The 18885-nt window shown below is 35.6% G+C and overlaps 1 protein-coding gene across 3 annotated transcripts in view; it reads right to left on the reverse strand.

Annotated features, from left to right (window-relative positions):
• RPS6KA3 (ribosomal protein S6 kinase A3) overlaps positions 1-18885 on the reverse strand; it is a 64034-nt gene that overhangs the window by 3304 nt on the left and 41845 nt on the right. For 2 of the 3 annotated variants that reach the window (XM_072428234.1, XM_072428253.1), the window contains 12 exons: positions 16160-16241; positions 12321-12401; positions 11534-11613; positions 10651-10757; positions 9225-9262; positions 8803-8945; positions 6208-6278; positions 4950-5038; positions 4404-4468; positions 4209-4311; positions 3943-4067; positions 2306-2443 (listed from right to left, as the gene is read on the reverse strand). In XM_072428234.1, the coding sequence (XP_072284335.1) occupies positions 2306-2443; positions 3943-4067; positions 4209-4311; positions 4404-4468; positions 4950-5038; positions 6208-6278; positions 8803-8945; positions 9225-9262; positions 10651-10757; positions 11534-11613; positions 12321-12401; positions 16160-16241 (1122 nt within the window). The remainder of the gene's footprint in view (positions 1-2305; positions 2444-3942; positions 4068-4208; positions 4312-4403; positions 4469-4949; positions 5039-6207; positions 6279-8802; positions 8946-9224; positions 9263-10650; positions 10758-11533; positions 11614-12320; positions 12402-16159; positions 16242-18885) is intronic. The other variant, XM_072428244.1, reaches the window with a different exon arrangement.

Genomic DNA, 18885 nt, shown 5'->3' on the forward strand with positions numbered 1-18885 from the left:
CTTTCTGCCTCTCAGTTCTCTCACAATAGTGACATCTGACAGGCAGAAGGAACAGTACAATACTGGGCATATAACACGACCCCCAAATGATTGGTTAGAGTGGGGGGTCGTCTTATACACCGGAAAATACGGTATATATATATATAATTGTATTATATAGATATATTATAAGAGCCACTGTACATATACATTGCATTATACACTATTTTTTTTTTAAAAGATTATTTTTTTTTATAATGTTTAATAAAAATTTTTTTTTAAAGTTTATTAATAAATTTTGGACATATTTCGGTGAGTCATGCCTAAAAATCATAGCCTACAATCTAAAATAAATTTCCATGCAAAAAATGTTTTTTTTTTTCCTTTTTGCATGGAAGTACGGAAAGAATTAGAACACCTGGAGTTCGCATACGCGTCCCTCTGCGATTTCTGATGATGTCAGTGCATACGTCCGTTGACGGGGGTCGTAGCGGGAAATTCAAATATTTTGTATTGCATTCAATACAAAGTCCTGTATCCAATCCAATACAAAATATATTTATGTGGTTTTGTCTATAGGTATGTGACGTTGGACACGGTTTTAAAATTTACCACACTAGGGAGGTGTTTTAGCAAAATGAATTACTTTACAGTATACCGAATTATTGCATTTTAAGTATTTTTTATTTATTTATGCATTCTTGTTTAAGCTGATTTTTGTGTTTTTTATTTAATTTTATTATTATAGTTAATTTTTTTTTTTACATGATTGTGTGTTTCAAACTTTATTATATTAAGGATATCTACTAGACCCTTGTTCGGACATATTTCTGTAAGTTACAGGTCTACAATTTAAAAAAATAAAAATTCATGAAAAACAGTGTACTGCTTTTGGTACAGAAATCCAGACATCAGTGAAATGCCCAGGAGGTTAAATAGAAATGGAGCCTAAATGATGCTTAATAATGGTAAGCAAATAAACAAACAAAAAAAAAAGACGGATGTAATTTTTCAAATGTGTGTTTGACCATTACTCCTCATTAAAATACACAAAGAAGTACCTAGAGAAAAACACAGAAATACCTGAAGACAGAATAAAAGAAACTACACTTCTGCATGTGTCAGTACAGGGAGTAAGTACTGCAAAGAAGAACCACCAAGACTAGCTTGTAATTCCTGTTTAAAATTCCGCCTTACTCCCAGAATAGACTTCTATATAGCGAGAAATGACAGATGCAAGGGCAAGTCTCTTCCAACAAACCTGCAGCTTCTCCAACCTAAGCAGCATTTTGCAAAGACCAGGGCAAGTAAGTGAATACATTGTGGTTCTCAAAGATGTTTTTATTGATTGAATATAACCCTCAGTATCAAGGGTATTAGATTCCTGTAACATACCTGTAAAAGTTTTGCCCTACAGTAAATGCAGATAACTGCTGCCTCAAAAATATGCAGTAAAGCACACATAATAAGACTAACATAAATGTGTAAATTGTGGGCAAGTTTAAAACTCTAATGGTATGGTTGCATTTTAAAATATGTTAAAAATTGGACTTTTTATGTACAGGGGATTATGTACAGGGGGGCATATAGAGTATATGTACCTTGCTGCACAAACCTGACAACACATTAGCTTTTAAAAAGTATGTGGTTTAGCAAAATGATGATATTAGGTGTATGAAAAAGGGTTCTGAAAAATCAACCTGTTTAAGTTTGAGTGTGTGATAAAATAGAGGATTTGATTAGACAAGCACCTTTTAAATGTGAATGTTTCTACCACAAAAGAAAGTAGCATATGAAGAATAATCAATGTTAAGTACCAAGAACATCTTTATTACATCTTTTCAATTTATGCACATCTTCAGGCTTTGCCTTACTTATTTCATCACATATTTATGCCTAAGTCCAAAGTGGTAATACCCACAACAATATATTAGGCTTGTTGTTGTAGGCTTAATTGACGTGTCTGTGTCAATTGGCTTGTAAAACTGTTTTCAATCAGGCCAGGTCAATGAACTCTAAATGGTTTTAAAAATGCCAAAAACTGACACTTACTCAAAGTCATTGACACAGGCCCTAATAAAGCATTTCTCTGCCCACGTCTCCTATTGCTTGCATAGAAATTAGATGAGTCACAAGGTAAAAGTTAGATATACCCATTTCCCATGTGCAATGATTACAAAATCAAGTTCATTTTCTTGATTTAATTAAGCCTTACAATAGACAGACACGTGTGCCTGTCTTCTACCCAACACAAAACACATTCCTTGAATAAACAGTACATTCTTTGGTTAAATTTACCCTACATTTTCGGAAATCGCCAAATTACCTTGACAGCATATTCCATATTTGTGGCCTTGTGGATACACCTTTTACAAATGGAATATGATCCAACTCCAATGTCTTCTTTTAGGTCATAACCGTCAGTGAACTGGATGCTGTTTCTGTGAAGCTGGAACATAAAAGTCTGATAATCTTAATCTGTAGTGCTACAGCTCATAATGTAATTAAATATTAGATATAAAGTGTTGGCCATGGCAGGAGATCTAATTGCTGGAATCCCACAAAGAAATCAGAAATAGTTATTACATATATTTCAACTGTACATCTAGTTCCTTGTCTGAAGGTAAACTTCACACTTGATAAAGTATTGTACTTAAAAATTTGCCTATGGATTTGCGGGAAAAGACATTTATGTTATATTATATACATGCATGATCAAACTTGCTCTTTGGAAAAAACATATGCAGAGAACTAAACCTTTATGTGGTTGTCAAATGTGACCATTGCCATGCAGGTTGACAACTGCCAATTTCCCTGTCATTATTATCATCTAGAGCAAAGGAGGAAATGTATTTACATCTCTTACATATTTTATTCTCTCTTAAACAACATTTCTCAGGTGTAGGGGGAGGCTTGCTTCTACTAATTTAATATGGATTATCACAATTCCACTTATTAGCAAACAATATGTACAAAAACAGTTTAAGACTGGCTTTAGATTTACATGTTGCAGTTATGTGCTGTGAATTACACCCCAATGTAACACCCTAGATATATATTGTGGTGTGTTTTGGAAAATAACACTACAGGCATATTTTACCATCTGCTTTTCTGTACTGGTTGCCCATTTAAATATTTTCTTCAAGCTTCTAGAGCACACAAATGTGAGCCTGTAGCAAAAGAAACAGGGGGCTGCCATTACTGTCTTCCTACTAATTTTTCTAATTTATTGGTTATTTCTGGATTTACTACTTAGACAATGACCTGAACATAGTGTAGTAGAGAAAAACACAGAATGGGACAGTGTTATTAAAGATTCTGTGAGATAGAAACACCTAATTGGAATCTGATCCCAGTTCAGTACAGTGCACTTTCCAAAGCTTCATTTTAGTAGAAGTACTCTATATTCTAAGGGTTTTCAGACAGTTTATTGGAAATCCACACAAAATAGTTACACATAGGTAAGCACAACTGTTTTGAGGGTCCCTGCTCTTTATTAAGCATGTTCGAAGGTACACTATAAAAGATGCAATGTTATAAGCAGAAATATCTTTTCACTAATCAAAAAGTCTTAGTATATTTTTAATGAATTATATCCAGGTGCTTTGGAAATACAGCATCTGCTACCTCAGGCTTATCGCTGCCTTAGAGGTACACTGGTGAAGGAGGATTTTAGATCACCCGGACTAGAGAATCAAAAACACTGTATTTAATTTACTTCTTTTAATTGCATTCCGGTAAATTTATTAATAGTAGTCTGTTTAAACCCATCACAGGTAGGCCGTATTAAAGCTTTTACACTTGTCAGTCATGTTCAGTAAATTTATTAATTACAGTGCCTTTTGATTTACATTGGATTAAATCAAACATGACAAATTCCCATTGACTTTGTACACTTTACCTAAATTGAGATTTAAAGTAAAAAATGCAGAGGGTCTACTGCTGTTCGTGCCATATGCTTACCGGAACAATTCCATGCACTCCCACGGTCTGTATGGCCTGGTTATCTTCCTCTGAGGAAATTGCCACAAAGCTAAATCCACGGAAGAGCTGGTGTGCATTGGCACTAGCCGGGATGCCAGGAGAGTCTAGACATGAACAAGAATTAGTAGAACAGGACTTTTGTTTTATTCAGTATATTAAACAAAATTGTGTCATTATTAACACTGAACATATTGTGTGGGAAAAACAGACATAATCTAACTCATACACAAAGACCTTCATCTCACCTTTGGGTGTCTTTGCCGTGAACTCGGGGTCAAAATAAAATGTGTCTTCAGGACCGCCTGTTGCTGGTTTAAACGGAGGCTGGATTTCTCTTCGGTACAATTTCTAAAACAAAAAAGCACAGTATTTTATACAGATGTATTTACCTTAGGGTAGGACAGAGTAGCCTGATTATGTATATGCAGTAGAATACTTACATTCCAATCGATTGTTGCAAAGAAAGGATGCCTCTTAATTTCTTCAACACCATCAGGGCCAGCTCCTGAAAACAAACATGTAACAGATTTTATTTTCACTTGAAGGCATTAAAGTAATAATTATTTTCATTGCTTCATTGTTGTAATTCTTTATTGTCTACATCTAACAGCAAGCAAGCCTTTTTCCACTGAATCTTTAGATATACAAAAATTACATTTTAGAAGCATTAAAAACAGCAGAATAGAGACACTAATTGGTGTCCTTCTGATGTCCTTCAGGTACATTAGTAGGGAGACTTCATCTGGCTCAACCCCTATTTCTCAAAATGGAACAAAGCAAGCAAGGAATCCTGCTGGATTCTGCATTAGTAATGAATAATGCAGGTGAAGGAATCAGACCTGACAATAAGGTAGGTAGACAGAGGAAGGTCTTGTCACTGCCGTTTGTGAAAGTTTAAGAAGCAAGTGGTTGGTTTCATTGGCTGAAAACCAGTAAAAGTTGAACTGTTAAAATAAAATGACTCTTCAGTAACTGTTGTACTTTACCTAATCTGTTGGTTGGGTTTCTCTTGAACAGCATACGAAGCAGGGACTGGGCCTCTGGAGTAAGAAACTGTGGCATGCCAAGCTTGGCTCTATAAAAAAAAGAAACATTTACAGATAACTATATTACATCTTTTTAAAAACTGAAAGCAAACAGAAGTCTTTACAAATGTTACCGTTACTCTAAATTCTAAGCAATCTATATCAGACAAATGTAATGGCAATTGACACACAAGCAACTAAATTGCGTAATCTGTGCAGTGCAGCTTGCTCTGTGCGATGTATTACTAATTAAATTGAAACTATTATGAAAGGCTTAACTAGAAATGGTCTGCTCTGAAGTCTTTCACCATCAGGTTGTACTGCAACCTGTCATACTATCAGAAAGCTTCAGTTCTGTAGCAACCAGTATCAAGAACTTAGTCATAAAAACAAGTCGGAAGACCTGTGTCTTTTAGTGGATTCCAAAAAAATATTTAAGGCAAGTACAAAAAATCCTATTTCTTTCTTGTCCAGGAAGTGGACACAAGACTTCTTTCACCTTTGGTGGCCAAGGACCATATGCCAGAAGCTGGCAAAAACAGAGGCTGCCGAATAATCCTGGTAGAACATGGGGGACATGTGAACCGAAGACCAGGTAGAAGTCTGGCATATCTGACAAACAGATGCTGAATGCTTGCATCCAATCCATCTGGATTGGATTCCCTGAGCACCTAAAGACTGTTTATTTCGATCTGACTGGAATGCATGCTTGAAAAGATGTGGAAGATCTAACAGAGAAAAAAAAACATACTGAGTCCCTAAAGAGGACCTGCTATCTACTATAGTAATGCTGGCATTAGTTTTTACAAGACATGCAAAATTAACTGAATAAAGAAACAACACAGAACCCAAGATAAATACACCAGGACACAGAAAGCACCAGAAATGTTTTTTTTTTTTTTTTTTCAGAAGATTGCAAAAGGGTAGGAGATTAGGGAAATTTCCTTTAAACTGTTCATCCTGATAAAAGGATGCTGCCTAGAAAAAAAAATTATGAAAAATACTAAATATTCATGGATGATATGTATGGAAATTAAGCAATGTCATTGGCTCCTATACTGAGCATGGGTTATAAAAATTAAATCTTAATTCAAGGAAATGCCAAAGACTATTGCTGCCTTAATTTTCTTAAAAAGCTATTATGAATCTATAGGAAATGCCAAATTTCACTTGAACTGAAGAACCATACCCCAAATGCTGTCAAGGAGCTATTACTTACTTCAAAATCATGGTCATGGTTTCCTTTCTGTCCTTTCCTTGAAAGGGTAAGGTGCCAGTAAGCATTTCAAACTAAGGGTAGAAAATGCAGACAGTGTGAGATTAATGCATCAATAAAATATTTGTTATGCCATCTAACCACATTTTTTACATGTATCCCTATTTGAAATACATTAGCAATAATAATAAAAATGAATTGTGAGCCAAAATGTATAGGTATTTTGTTTAAAGTGCTGCTAGAAACAACACAACTATGAGTCCATGTTCTGTCAGAAAAATAAACTACTTAACTTTTCACATAGGTCAAAATGGGTAAAATATTAAAATCAGCTGCACAAAACTGCTTTCTACAATCAACATACAGTTACATTAAAGCCAATTTCTGAGTCACTTTTAAAACTTTAAACTAATAGCCTGCTTAAACTGACACAAACCGTTCTTCTTGCTCTTCCATCTAAGGCTACATACACATGTGCAATCGTTCTCGTCTGATAATTGGTTCCGGGCTTGTCAGATAATCTGGCGAATCTGGCGTGTATTTTTCTCCTCGTCCGTCATCTGAACCACAATCCTGGCAGATCCACGGACGATCATAATGCAAGTCAAAGGGAAAGAGCGCAGCGGTGTGCCGCTCCGTCGCTCTCTCCTTCCCCCATAGACCAGAACAGTGCTGTATGTACATTCATGTATCGTGCAGTCGTTTGAACGGATCATGAAAGATCCTTTCCAACGAGAGATATATCAAGTGCGTACCCAGCCTAAGAGTACTATAAACTCCTTAGAAGCTGTGTATATCAGCTTACTTCAGTAGTCTGACCTGCAGTCTATGTCTATGATCAGTTTACCAGGATATAATTAACTCCAGCCAACTTTTCCTATCTCCTACCTGGGGGACAGTATCAGGCAATTGTTGAGAAAGTAACTGTCAAACTTAGGTCAACTTTGACCCCTCTGATGTAGAGTCAGACGCAGACACAAGCAAAGATTGGGGGGATGGAGTGTATGCACAACACATTACAATGTCTAAGAATTACTAAAATATTTTGAACATGCACAAATGTGTCTACCATTATTGACATATGAGCAGATCACAATGCACTGCATTTCTGATTGTATTAAATCAACACTACTCTACCTAGGTTATCAATATTATATAAAGACTTTTCTGGAAAACAAAATGCTTACTTACTTACTCCTGCTAGGTGGTCACAAGAATGCTACCTAGAACAATGCAGTTTTAACTACAACGAAGGCTTTCCTCACAGACATACTGCATGTTAAAAAAAAAAATTAAAAAAAATATATTTTGCTTCTGAGAGCAGAATGCGTGCAGATAATCAACCTTTAACCTAGCACTCCTATAACAAAAGCTACTTACCAAGGTTCAAGTATAATAGCTTGCAATCAAGATGAGGTGCAAAATCAGGATGTGGATAAATATATGTAGATAAAGTAAATGTCTAGCTGTTCTTTTCTGATGCAATCACTGAATCCAGCTATGCCACTGAGCTACACAGACCTAAGATGATCATAGGTACCCATTGATACCACAATCATATCCAAGCATTCATTGCTTTATGAATTTAAAAGAATAGATACCAAATGATAATAACTCCCACAAGCAGAATGCTGATGGAGAATCTGAAAAATCATGACTAAAAAATAGGGGCAGGCAAAATGCAAAAGACGAGTCATACCTGTGTTCTCCTTGTTGCTGATCCTTTCTCTAAAACTGACTTGCCATGCATTGCTTTCACCGTGTCTCTGTATAGAGGCTACCATCTTGCTAAAGTCAGGGTTTAACATCTTAATTTCAGAGCCTCCATCAAGGAGTACAGTAAAGAACGCAGTTGTGACATCAACAAACCTCATTGTAAATCAATGAAAACTAGAAGTCAGAAGCAGGATTGCCTCAGATCCCATAGTGCAGAAATAAAGCTATGATGAGGCTGCAGGTGGTACATAGTGCCTGAGCTCCCTAATAACAGGTGCTTTGAAATTTTTAAGGAGGAATACAAGAGAAATATTGTTTTTCAGAGTACTGCTTAGGCATGTTTTTTTCCATTCCACTTTATGGAGCTGGATTACAGCCACACAAATTAATTTATTAATAGTATAAGTACATTTCTTACATTTACAAATGGAAACAAAACCCAAAAACTATTGGTCATAGGCCAAACTAAGGCAAAACAAATGCAAGGCAGATGGCTGACACCTGTGCACACATATTGAGCGATTTAGGATCATTTTCAGCCCATGCTGGTAAAGCCATCTGCAATCAACTTGTGGCATCCACTAATAAAAATCTACCTGTTTTAGTACACCGCCTGACCCAAACAATTGTAAACTGTATCTACATGCTACACTAAAGTAAACACACTAATAAAGTGTAATAAAGAGTCAGTTTTTCCTATTGGTTATTTAGGGTACAGACACTGATATTCCCATACATTTTAATTGCTAGTTCTGGAACCTTTGGAAAACTCAAATGCTACACTGTCTTAAAAAACTTGCAACTGAAACAAATCAGATGCAAGAACAAAGCAGGCAGGGGGCAGAAAATGTACAAAAGGGGACACCTAAAAGAGAAACCTACCATAAGTACACCAAAGGACCACCAGTCAGCACTCTGTGTGTGGCCCCTTCTGTTTACAACTTCTGGAGCCATGTACTCCACTGTGCCGCAGAAAGAATATGCCTTCTTCTCATGATCAATAGACTCCTTGCTGAGTCCAAAATCTACGGAAATATAAAGAAAATGAAGATATGACCGAGCAGGTATGTTTTATTGCATAATGGATATTTCCTGTTCCTTCTGTATTAAACAACCTGTCTTTTTTTTTATTTTAAAAACAGTTTTTTAAATGTTTTTTATAAGACAATACCCAATCAGGCAACAGAACTAAGAACGTTTCAATAATTGTATATACATCTTAAAGCATTTTTTTCCATAAGACCTGCTGAACATTTATGTAAATGATGACATTTTTTATCATGTAACAGTATTGTTTTACATACCCGTTAACTTGATGTGTCCTTCTTCATCAAGCAATATACTAGAAAAGAATAAAACATTCACTTTAGGTGTATTTTTTAGCATCTCAAATACAAAAATGATGAAGCTAAACTGAAGGATAGGTTTTCACGGAGTGGCACACTTGAAGCATGTATTGTGCATTGTACAGTTGGGGTCAACTTAAAGTATGTTAAGAATAGAGCCTGGTACCAGAGGTGTTACTCTTTACATACGTGTAAATGGCTGAGAATGATTGCCATGGGACATTTAAAAATCTGCAGTGGAAATTCTGGTGTTGGATGTTGTAGTGATGGGATTCTGGACCAGCCAATATTGGAGGACAGGACAGAAAGAGTTAAGGGTGCATCCTAACATGTTCTCAGAATACGGCAAAAGCTAACCCCCACCATAGACTTCTGGTTTGATGCTAAGCATGCATATGCTGTATGTAAATGTGTTTTCTTTTTTTTCTTTTTTTTGTCAGCTGCTCTTATGATCATAATACATAGCCTGGTGGCTACTTTTACACCAAGCACCCAACTCCCTGCACTTAGACTGCTGACTGAATGAACAGACAGCAACAAACTGAAAATGAACCAACACCCATTTCTAGACTGGCAGCAACTACATACTAAAAGAGATCCTTGATTTGCTCAATGCTGGTCTTAGATCAGTCTAAGATCTAATGAGCAAGGGATTATTAAAAGATAGATTTAAATGTTTATAATAGCAGTATTTAAAAATACATTATTAAGTTTTAAACAAATATGTAATTATTGTGTGTTTTACATTTGTTTACAGTTTAGCTGATTATTAGACTAATATAGTTGGTGCTGAATCATTCTTTATATACACTTTGTCTATATGTTGTATAGATGTTATTTAAAGGCAGGCAGGTAACGGAACACTCTAAATCAGCAGTTTTCAGAGCCCCGATTTCTGACTTCACAGGTCTTAGGGCAAAACTGCACATACAAGGCACAGCTTTAGAGCTTTTGAGTTTATGAAGACAATAAATCAGTATCTGCCATTCTGAAAATCATTACCCAAGATCACGAAGCAACGATTTGTGTTGCACATTAAAAACTGGTATTACTGGTAATGGTGAATATACAATCCATCCTTGAAATGCAAATTATCTTTTCCACACCCTGAAAATCTAAATATTGTTGACAACTAAGTAATGAGCTGAAAATAGTGAGTGAGTAAGTGAGAAAATACTTATTAGAGCAGTGAATGTGGCAAATCAATTATAATTTAAAACTCTTGCAAGGGGATGACACACCTGCAGCAAATGTTTGGTGACTGACACATTCACTGCTTTCTAAGTATAACCAATGATGCAACTGATGAAAGATTTGTCATGTGAAGTCTCTGATAGAAGCTAGCCCAGCATTTTATTGAGGTTTATTTTAATATTGAACTTACTTTTCTGGCTTAAGGTCTCGATATATAATACCCAGAGTATGAAGATGATCTAAAGCAAGTGCCAATTCTGCCAAATAGTATTTCACATCCTCTTCAGTGAACATTACCTAGAAGAAAAAAACAATTATAAAATATAGGCACACAGTTATGCTTCCTTCTCTGAAAATTCCTATATAGAATAGTATCATAGACCATACATTTTTTTAATACATTCACATTTTTTTTTAATTCTACATGTGTTGCAGTGCACTGCTGTATAGGAAGAAAGAACCATCTTTTTTTTTTTTGGTGTGTTGCCAGTGCTTTTTTTTTTTTTTTTTTTTTTACAGATACCTTAAATTTTTATCATCTAGGCATCTAAGTATATATGCAAATACAAGTCTAAGCAACCTATCCAGTGAAATAGTAACCCCACATAGGTAAATGTAAAATGCTTTTTTTCTTTGTACAGTTTACAACAATGTATGTGGAGGTAGCCATTTTTTCTCATTTGCAGGCTCTGTTTGCTGCTTTGCAGTAAAAAACACAATGCTTTTGCTGAAGAGTTCTCTGACAATCCAGATTTATGAATCTGCTGACTCATTACACAACACACACAGCATATGGCTGATATCTTATCTCAGCAGCTGCTAAGAAGGGAGGGGTAAAAAGTGAAATACCAAGCTTTCTTTAGAGGTTATTGTACAAATATCTACATTTATTACAATAGGGGGGGATAACCATTTAAAAATGTGAAGGTCGCATCAAAAACAACTTACAAATAGCCTGCAAATTCTAGAGATTAATAGCAGTCGTTGAATATATCTAAAAAGCTTTTATTCACACTGTTTATCCAAATGTGAATGTCAAAACATATTAACGATAATTGTGTTATAAAACTTACCTCTTTGGATAAACGTGTAAACAAATCTCCACCCCTGAGAAAATCCAGAATAAGGTATAATTTGCCTTCTGTTTGGAAAGCTGAAATTAGAAAAGATACCTATTATTTCTATGGCAAGTCAAATTATCTATGACACACACTACTTGACTTAAGTCTTGCACAAGAACTAAAAGTAGTAAAGTAAAACTTTTTTTTTTTAAGTGCCAAACTTATGTGGCAAGAATTTTAAACTAGCTAGGGCAGAGTTTTAAAAACCTTATCAGCACAGGTACAGGTTGGACAGCCCATGACTAGAAGGCTTCCCTTCTGCTTTTAAACAGGTTAAAACATTAAAATATATAAGATAATACATACTCATTTTTTTAACATATCTAAAAAGCAAACAAAAGCAAGTTAAATTTGTGAATCTGGAAGTTAAAAGGAACTTGTAAAAAAAAAATGAAAAAATTCTGAAACATGTGAGGGGCGGGCTGCAGTAGTAATCCAAGGACTGTCTCTAGTAACAAATTTTAATGCTAATTTAAGCGCCTGTGTTTTTATTCAGAGGATAAGAAATAAGCAGACCTTGCATTGTCATTTAAAATTTGCATTAATGAAAACGCTCTAAAAAGAACAGAGGCTAGGCAGGCACTACCTAAATGATTACATTATTGGAAGCTCAGGGCTGGTCAATATTTTACCATTTAAAATGAGTTTTAGTTCAAAGCAGCAGAAATTTTTTAGGAGTGAGATGTGACAATCTAACAGCTGGTGCTAGTCTATTAGCAGCGAGAAATCTTGTACTCACCATAGTGCAATTTGACAATAAACGGATGATTAACTTCCACCAAAATATCACGTTCCATCTTTGTCCTAACACGATCTCGAACTGTGAGAGGAAAAAAAAAGAAAAAGACAAAAATTCAGTACTCATCTATGATCAATTCAGGCAGTTTCACTTTTTATATACATAGTTTGGTGACTTCTCATCCTCTGATCTTAATCTGAACCACCCTTTGATAATACAAATATACACAAAAACATCTGGACTTTCTTACCCTCAAATAAAGTGATTTGCTCACCAAAGTTTCTTTATTTAAAGCAGCCTCGACTTTAAACAACAAAAATTATATGTAGAGTAATAAACAATATTTAAAAACACAGACTTTTCAGGTAATAAACATTGTAAACACAAAATTATCTACATGAATCCTAATTAAATAAAAAATTAACAAAAATTAGAACAACAATGGTGACTGTTGATAGGTCAGTCTCAAATTGTCATCACTTTACCAGAGCACACCCTAATAGATCCAAATTCAAAAGTTCTCTCTTAAGATTCAAAGTAGATTACATAGACGGGTCAGCTTCCTGGTCAACTACATAGTGGATAACTGGAACTTCCAACAGGCTCCGCAGTAGCCTGCTCCTTTAGATAAGTACAAGGCGATGCCAATATTCTTCCCAGAAAGTTTTTCAAGCTGGGTGTGAAGAAGCTGTAGGTGGGTGGTTGGCCCTGTATTGTGTCCCAACTATTCAGTAACTTTACAAAAACAGCCGGGTGGTGGCTAAAAAGTGCTGGGTTTGTGCAGCCAGCTAAAAGGTGCTGGGGTGAATAGTGCAATGCCAACTTTAAAGTGGTAAAGGTTTACAAGCTACACTCCACTCTGTAATATTGCATCCCCATTGTGAAGATTTCCCCCTACAAGTTACAGGCTTAAGCAATAACTGACAGGCATTTCCAGTGTTCACTGCTTAATGCAAACCCTTTAAAAACACGGCTAAATGTTTTCTATAAGGGAGATTTCTAGGTGACCTCTGTTCACCTTCAAGTCCTCAGGAAGTGCAAATCAATGGTCAAAGCACTCTTGCACAAGGTTGCAGCAGAAGCTGCTAACTACTGTACAAGATGTAAAGTCAATATCCAAAATTGTACATCCGCTTACACCCATTTATTTCAAGTGACACTTAAATCATGTTATGCATATATAGCTGCCTTTCAATTACAGGATAAAGGGAACAATAATCCCAAGTCTAGCAGATAAATATACAACCAAGTTTGTACTGTCAATAAGCGTTTGTTCTAGAAACAAAGGGACATTTCAATCAATGGACAGCATCACTCCATTAACACGTAGTTTACATACTAAAGGAGTCCACTGGCTTATACATATGATTTATTGAAATGAATTCTTATCTGGTGCCTGCAGAAAATTCTAAAATTCAGCCTGAGCAGAAAGCGATGTAAATACCTAGATGTAGGTTTGCTGAATTAAGACAGGTTCAGACCTGCAATGCAAGCAAGAAGTCCTGCACAGCTCTCACCAACAGGCACCTTGCCACCTACTTGTAGATTGCACTGCAGCAAGAGCCAGCATTTGCATTTACAGCAGGCAGCTGCAAGAGGTTCTGAGCCGCTCACTGTTGCCCCCATTCATTCTCGTGGAGTAGCAGCAGCTTCATGGAGGACAAGTAAGGTCTCCCCCAAGGCAGTAGTTTTCTTCCAAAGGAACATTGAAAAGCACAGAGGTAATTTGTGTGACCTGCATCAGAGGCCAAGACAACGAGTCCAGCAGGGAGGCTAAAGAGTGCTCAGAGTTCCTAAAAATATGCTTTAAACACATGACATTGCCTATATACAGATGCTAGCATATGAAGAAAGAAGGTAAGCTATATCTACACCTACATGATGGAGTCTCCGGTTGTTCAACACATGTTGTGACCGTGACCTGAGGGACAATAGGTGTAAACCTCTATGGTGCTACATATGAGACTTCTCTTCTCACTACTGGCTCCACTTTGACTTTCATACCATAGATTGAGCTGCATTTGCTGGCTAATATGGCTACAGATCCACTTTAAAAACCTGAGCACTTAAGTGACTAAGGCCAGGTATTTGAAGGAGAACAAAAAAGTGGAATGATAATTAGACATACATATCTGAGATAGCTGTAAGATTATATACTGGACCGGAGGTGTATTTGACAGTGCCATTCAACACAAAACTAAAGTGTTACAGCTGAATGATACGAGTGTAGAGTCTGCAGGGGACAGTGCTAAGATAGCAGCAAAATATTTTTTTTATTTATTTCTCTAATTAGCTCATTTTAATTTACTACAAGAAGCTGGAGTCAGGGTTTATAAATTTGAACTTCAGAAGATTACTCATAAAAAAAATGTAAAACACAAAAAATTCTATGTAAGATGTGGCTAATTTATTCAAATGAGAGGAAAGAAAACAAGCACAAAGGACACCAACCAATTAGATTACATTTTCTAACATGGCTGATTGTTATACCATATAAAATAATTCAATATTTCTTTTCCATTGATTTAATGAATTGGCCATGCTAATAAATGAGGCTCAGTAGCTTTGGAAAAACATACAGAAAAATAATGTACTCTGCCCCTACATAACATTTCCAGATTACACATCTGACTCTACTGGAAATGATGTCTGCTTGTTACACCCTAGAATCAGACATTTAGACAGCTTTCTGGTGAGTCACAAGATTATTTAAAGAGAGAAAAAGCTTGCAGGGTAACCGTATCTGAGCAAATGAAAATCCCTAAATGGAGTCATGTCATATGATCTACGTGTACATTAAATTATGTATGACCATAAAATCTTCAATACAAGCATTCTGAAGGGATAACACTTGATACAGATGAAAGTAACAGTTAAGTATAAATGGTTTTAGGGAAAGTTCATGAACTATTGAACAAGAACACAACTCACGTGAAGGAGAGGGAACTTATTACTACTTTTTGTCTCGCTTGGAATCACATGTGAAAGGGAGATAAAAACATGTGGTGCCAGTATAGCATTTTATTCAATTGTATGGAATTTATTTGCATTGAATTCATCTTAGTGAGGACATGTAACCTATTTCAAGATGGCAAACTATTAGCAACACTGTAAAGCACAAAATGTAAATTGTCGGATTATCTATGGGAAGCCATCCAGAACCATTTGTAGACACTGAAGTACCTGTGGTTATATGTCCCAAACATCTTCCCAAATTGTTTTAAAACGCTGTCAATTCATTTTTTTATCCAATAACCCAGCGTTACTCAACCTTTGTAACATAAGGTAACCTTTAAAAATAAAAAAACTTCAGGGCACCTGTGCAATATCTATAATTCACAATGGGAAGTGGGAACAAGGGTTCTTACATTGCCGGACAGTGGGAAGAATGTCAGACTTACAGATAGCCAAAATGATCATTGGTGACACCTAAACTGATCTGAGAGTCATCAACTGCCCATTGCTCAAGGAACCCCCAGCAACATCTGGAGGAACCCTAGGTTTCTAAGGAACCCTGGTTGAAAAACACTGCTTTACCCTTCAAAGATAAAAAAAATTACATTACATATCTTTTCTGATATGCACAGGTATGTAAACCCTTGCAAAAAGACACTGAAAATAATTTTGTTTGCTTTTTCTAGAACTGACCCAAAAAATAACAACAAATTGGCAAGGCTTTAAAAAGAATGAGTAGAAAAACAGCTATAAACCAGAACATCTTAAATATGTTATAAAGAATGCATGATATTTAGCATTTATACCTAACCAGATATAAGTACTCCTTTACACAAATTAAACAGCCAGAATACCACAGGTTAATTGAATGATAAGCGATTTACCTTTAAGTGTGGCTTTCTTTAATACTTTCATTGCATATAGTTGGCCAGCATCAGATCCTGAGATTTTTCGCACTAGAAAGACCTGTAATAAGGAGATGATACTAAGGTTATTAAAAGTAAATAGAAAAGGCAAAGATTTATATTCTGATATGCTACAGGAGCTAGATGCCCCCAAGGAGCAAAAGAACATGACCTATGTGTATTTTATCTAATGATTCATAACATTTTTCCAGGAGAGCAATTCATTTTATTTACATTCCCACAGCAGGCAAATAAAGAGGGACATGTCTGGCTCGCTGTACAATCCATTTTTCAGTATATTGCCTGGTATAGGTCAGTGGTGTTCACAGTAGATTTTACCAATCCATCACTATACCTAGAAGATATATTTTCTCTTTATGTATGCATACCATTGGATTTACCTGCACAATGGCCCTATGTCTGGAATTCTCTACATGCAATGAGGATATACACCTTCATAATCAGGCTAAATAATATTATTAAGGTCAATAGTTTGACCTTAATATTAAGGTTGATAGTTTAAAATGCAACCAATTTTCCAGGTTCTCTATAGCATCTCTTAATATAATCTGTCATTTTCAGTGCCATTTAGGCAGTTAGAGTTGAATAGGTTCTGCTGTATTCAAGGTTTAGATAATGTATATGGCCCTGGGAATCCTGTGACAGAAGAGCTCCCATTTTGTTTTACAAATGTGTATTTGTAAAAAAAAGCTTTTATATATAAACAGTAAAAATTGTAAAGCAAAACAAAAACAATGTTTTATATTAGTTAACTAAATACTTGAACAATATTAACTACAAATTGCTTAAAGTTTCTAGACAGGCGGGATATACAATTGTGAAATCTTTTCCTAAGTAAAAAAATGATTATACACAGTTAGGTCCATAAATGTTTGGACTGGGACAATTTTGTTCTAATTTTGTTTCTGTACATTACCACAATGAATTTTAAATGAAACAACTCAGATGCAGTTGAACTGCAGACTTTCAGCTTTATTTCAGAGGGTTGAACAAAAAGATTACATAAAAATGTCAGGCACTAAAGCCTTTTTTTTTACACATAAGGAAAATTGCAAAAAGAGAGCAAAGAAAGAGGTAAGCAATCAATTTTTGTACTACTCCATTTCCCTATGGATTATCTATTACTACTTGTTTATTATCAATTCAAATTCAAAATATTCTCCTACTACATTCTTTATACTTTACCTCATAGGTGTATAATCCTCTCCTCCTTCATCATTACCTATGACATCGTCATTGAAAACCATGTATACAATGGTAAGTTACCTTTTCCTCCCCACCACTTCCACTCTCTTTATATACTCACCATATGCCAAGTTTTGATATATATTTCATTTTAGGATAAGCGTCCACCTACTTAAACAACCTTAATTGCATCCTTTTATATATCAGTAATATTGCAACTACAGATTTATACCTCAAACCTTGGTGAGTGATTTGTTTTATCCTTTCATATTAAGAATCTCATCTTTATGACCCAACACATCCTTTGGCACAATACCAACATTCCTTTGTATGTTTCCTATTTTTATTATTATTTAGAGTTTACCATCCACGCTACCCAGCCTATTGCAGCTGATAATAAATGAACTCTTTATATATTGGAAAAACTTGACTGGACTCATCTTCAAATCATAAACCTTAACCTTGACTACTCATCTTTTTGTCAGGTACATTTCTCAATATTTCAATATAGTATATTTTTGAGATATTATGCAAATATGTAAGGTTCTACTCTACATTTTACCAGCACTGCTAATCGGAACTATTTGTACTAAGCACTATTTCCACTATGATTCTCTTCTGAATTGTACGTATTATAACAACATCAGTTTAAAGTTTTTGTTATGCATTGTTTGACTTCAATATTATGGTTACATTTACTACTATGCAATCTGTACCTATATACCTTAGTACCTATACCCGTTCAGACACATTAGATAGATGACGTGACTAAACCATGAACACCTCTACTACTCTGTGCATATGACACCTTTGCATTTTTAGCCTGTTTTACTAATCTGTAATCCTCTTGTATGTAATGTCAACATATTTAGACCACTAACCATATACAGTTACGTACCCCTGAGGAAGCCCAACCCAGGCGAAATGCGTCAGAAACGTATACGGAAACACCGTCATGTAAAACCAATTGGGCTAGTAATTACCCTGTCTAGTTTAGTACCCCACTTCTGTGAATTACAACAGGACAGGGGGAAACACACTAAACATTGTTTATTTGTTGATTATATATATGAAGTTATTGTGTATGAAATTATTACATGTGAATACATTATATATTTAACCTACAACTTTTGAGCCTCAAACCTCTTTCTTTGCTCTCTTTTTGCAATTTTCCATATTTTATTTCCACTAAAGAGGGTGGCTCATTAGTACACACCATTGATTACTACGAGTCAACAGGAAGTACCCTCTTTTCCTTCCTCCCCTCCCCCCCTTTTTCTCCCATTCCGAGTATTGACGTATCTTTTTTTGACACAATGACTTGATTTCATGAGCTCAAAAGTAATTGGACAATTGACTCAAAGGCTATTTCATGGGCTGGTGTGGGCAATTCCTTCGTTATGTCATTATCTATTAGCAGATAAAAGGCCTGGAGATGATTTGAAAAAGGGGGGTGTGCTTGTATGTGGAAGATTTTGCTGTGAACAGACAACATGCGG

This window comes from Pyxicephalus adspersus, chromosome 1, assembly GCF_032062135.1.
Source record: "Pyxicephalus adspersus chromosome 1, UCB_Pads_2.0, whole genome shotgun sequence".
Classification (NCBI taxonomy): domain Eukaryota; kingdom Metazoa; phylum Chordata; class Amphibia; order Anura; family Pyxicephalidae; genus Pyxicephalus; species Pyxicephalus adspersus.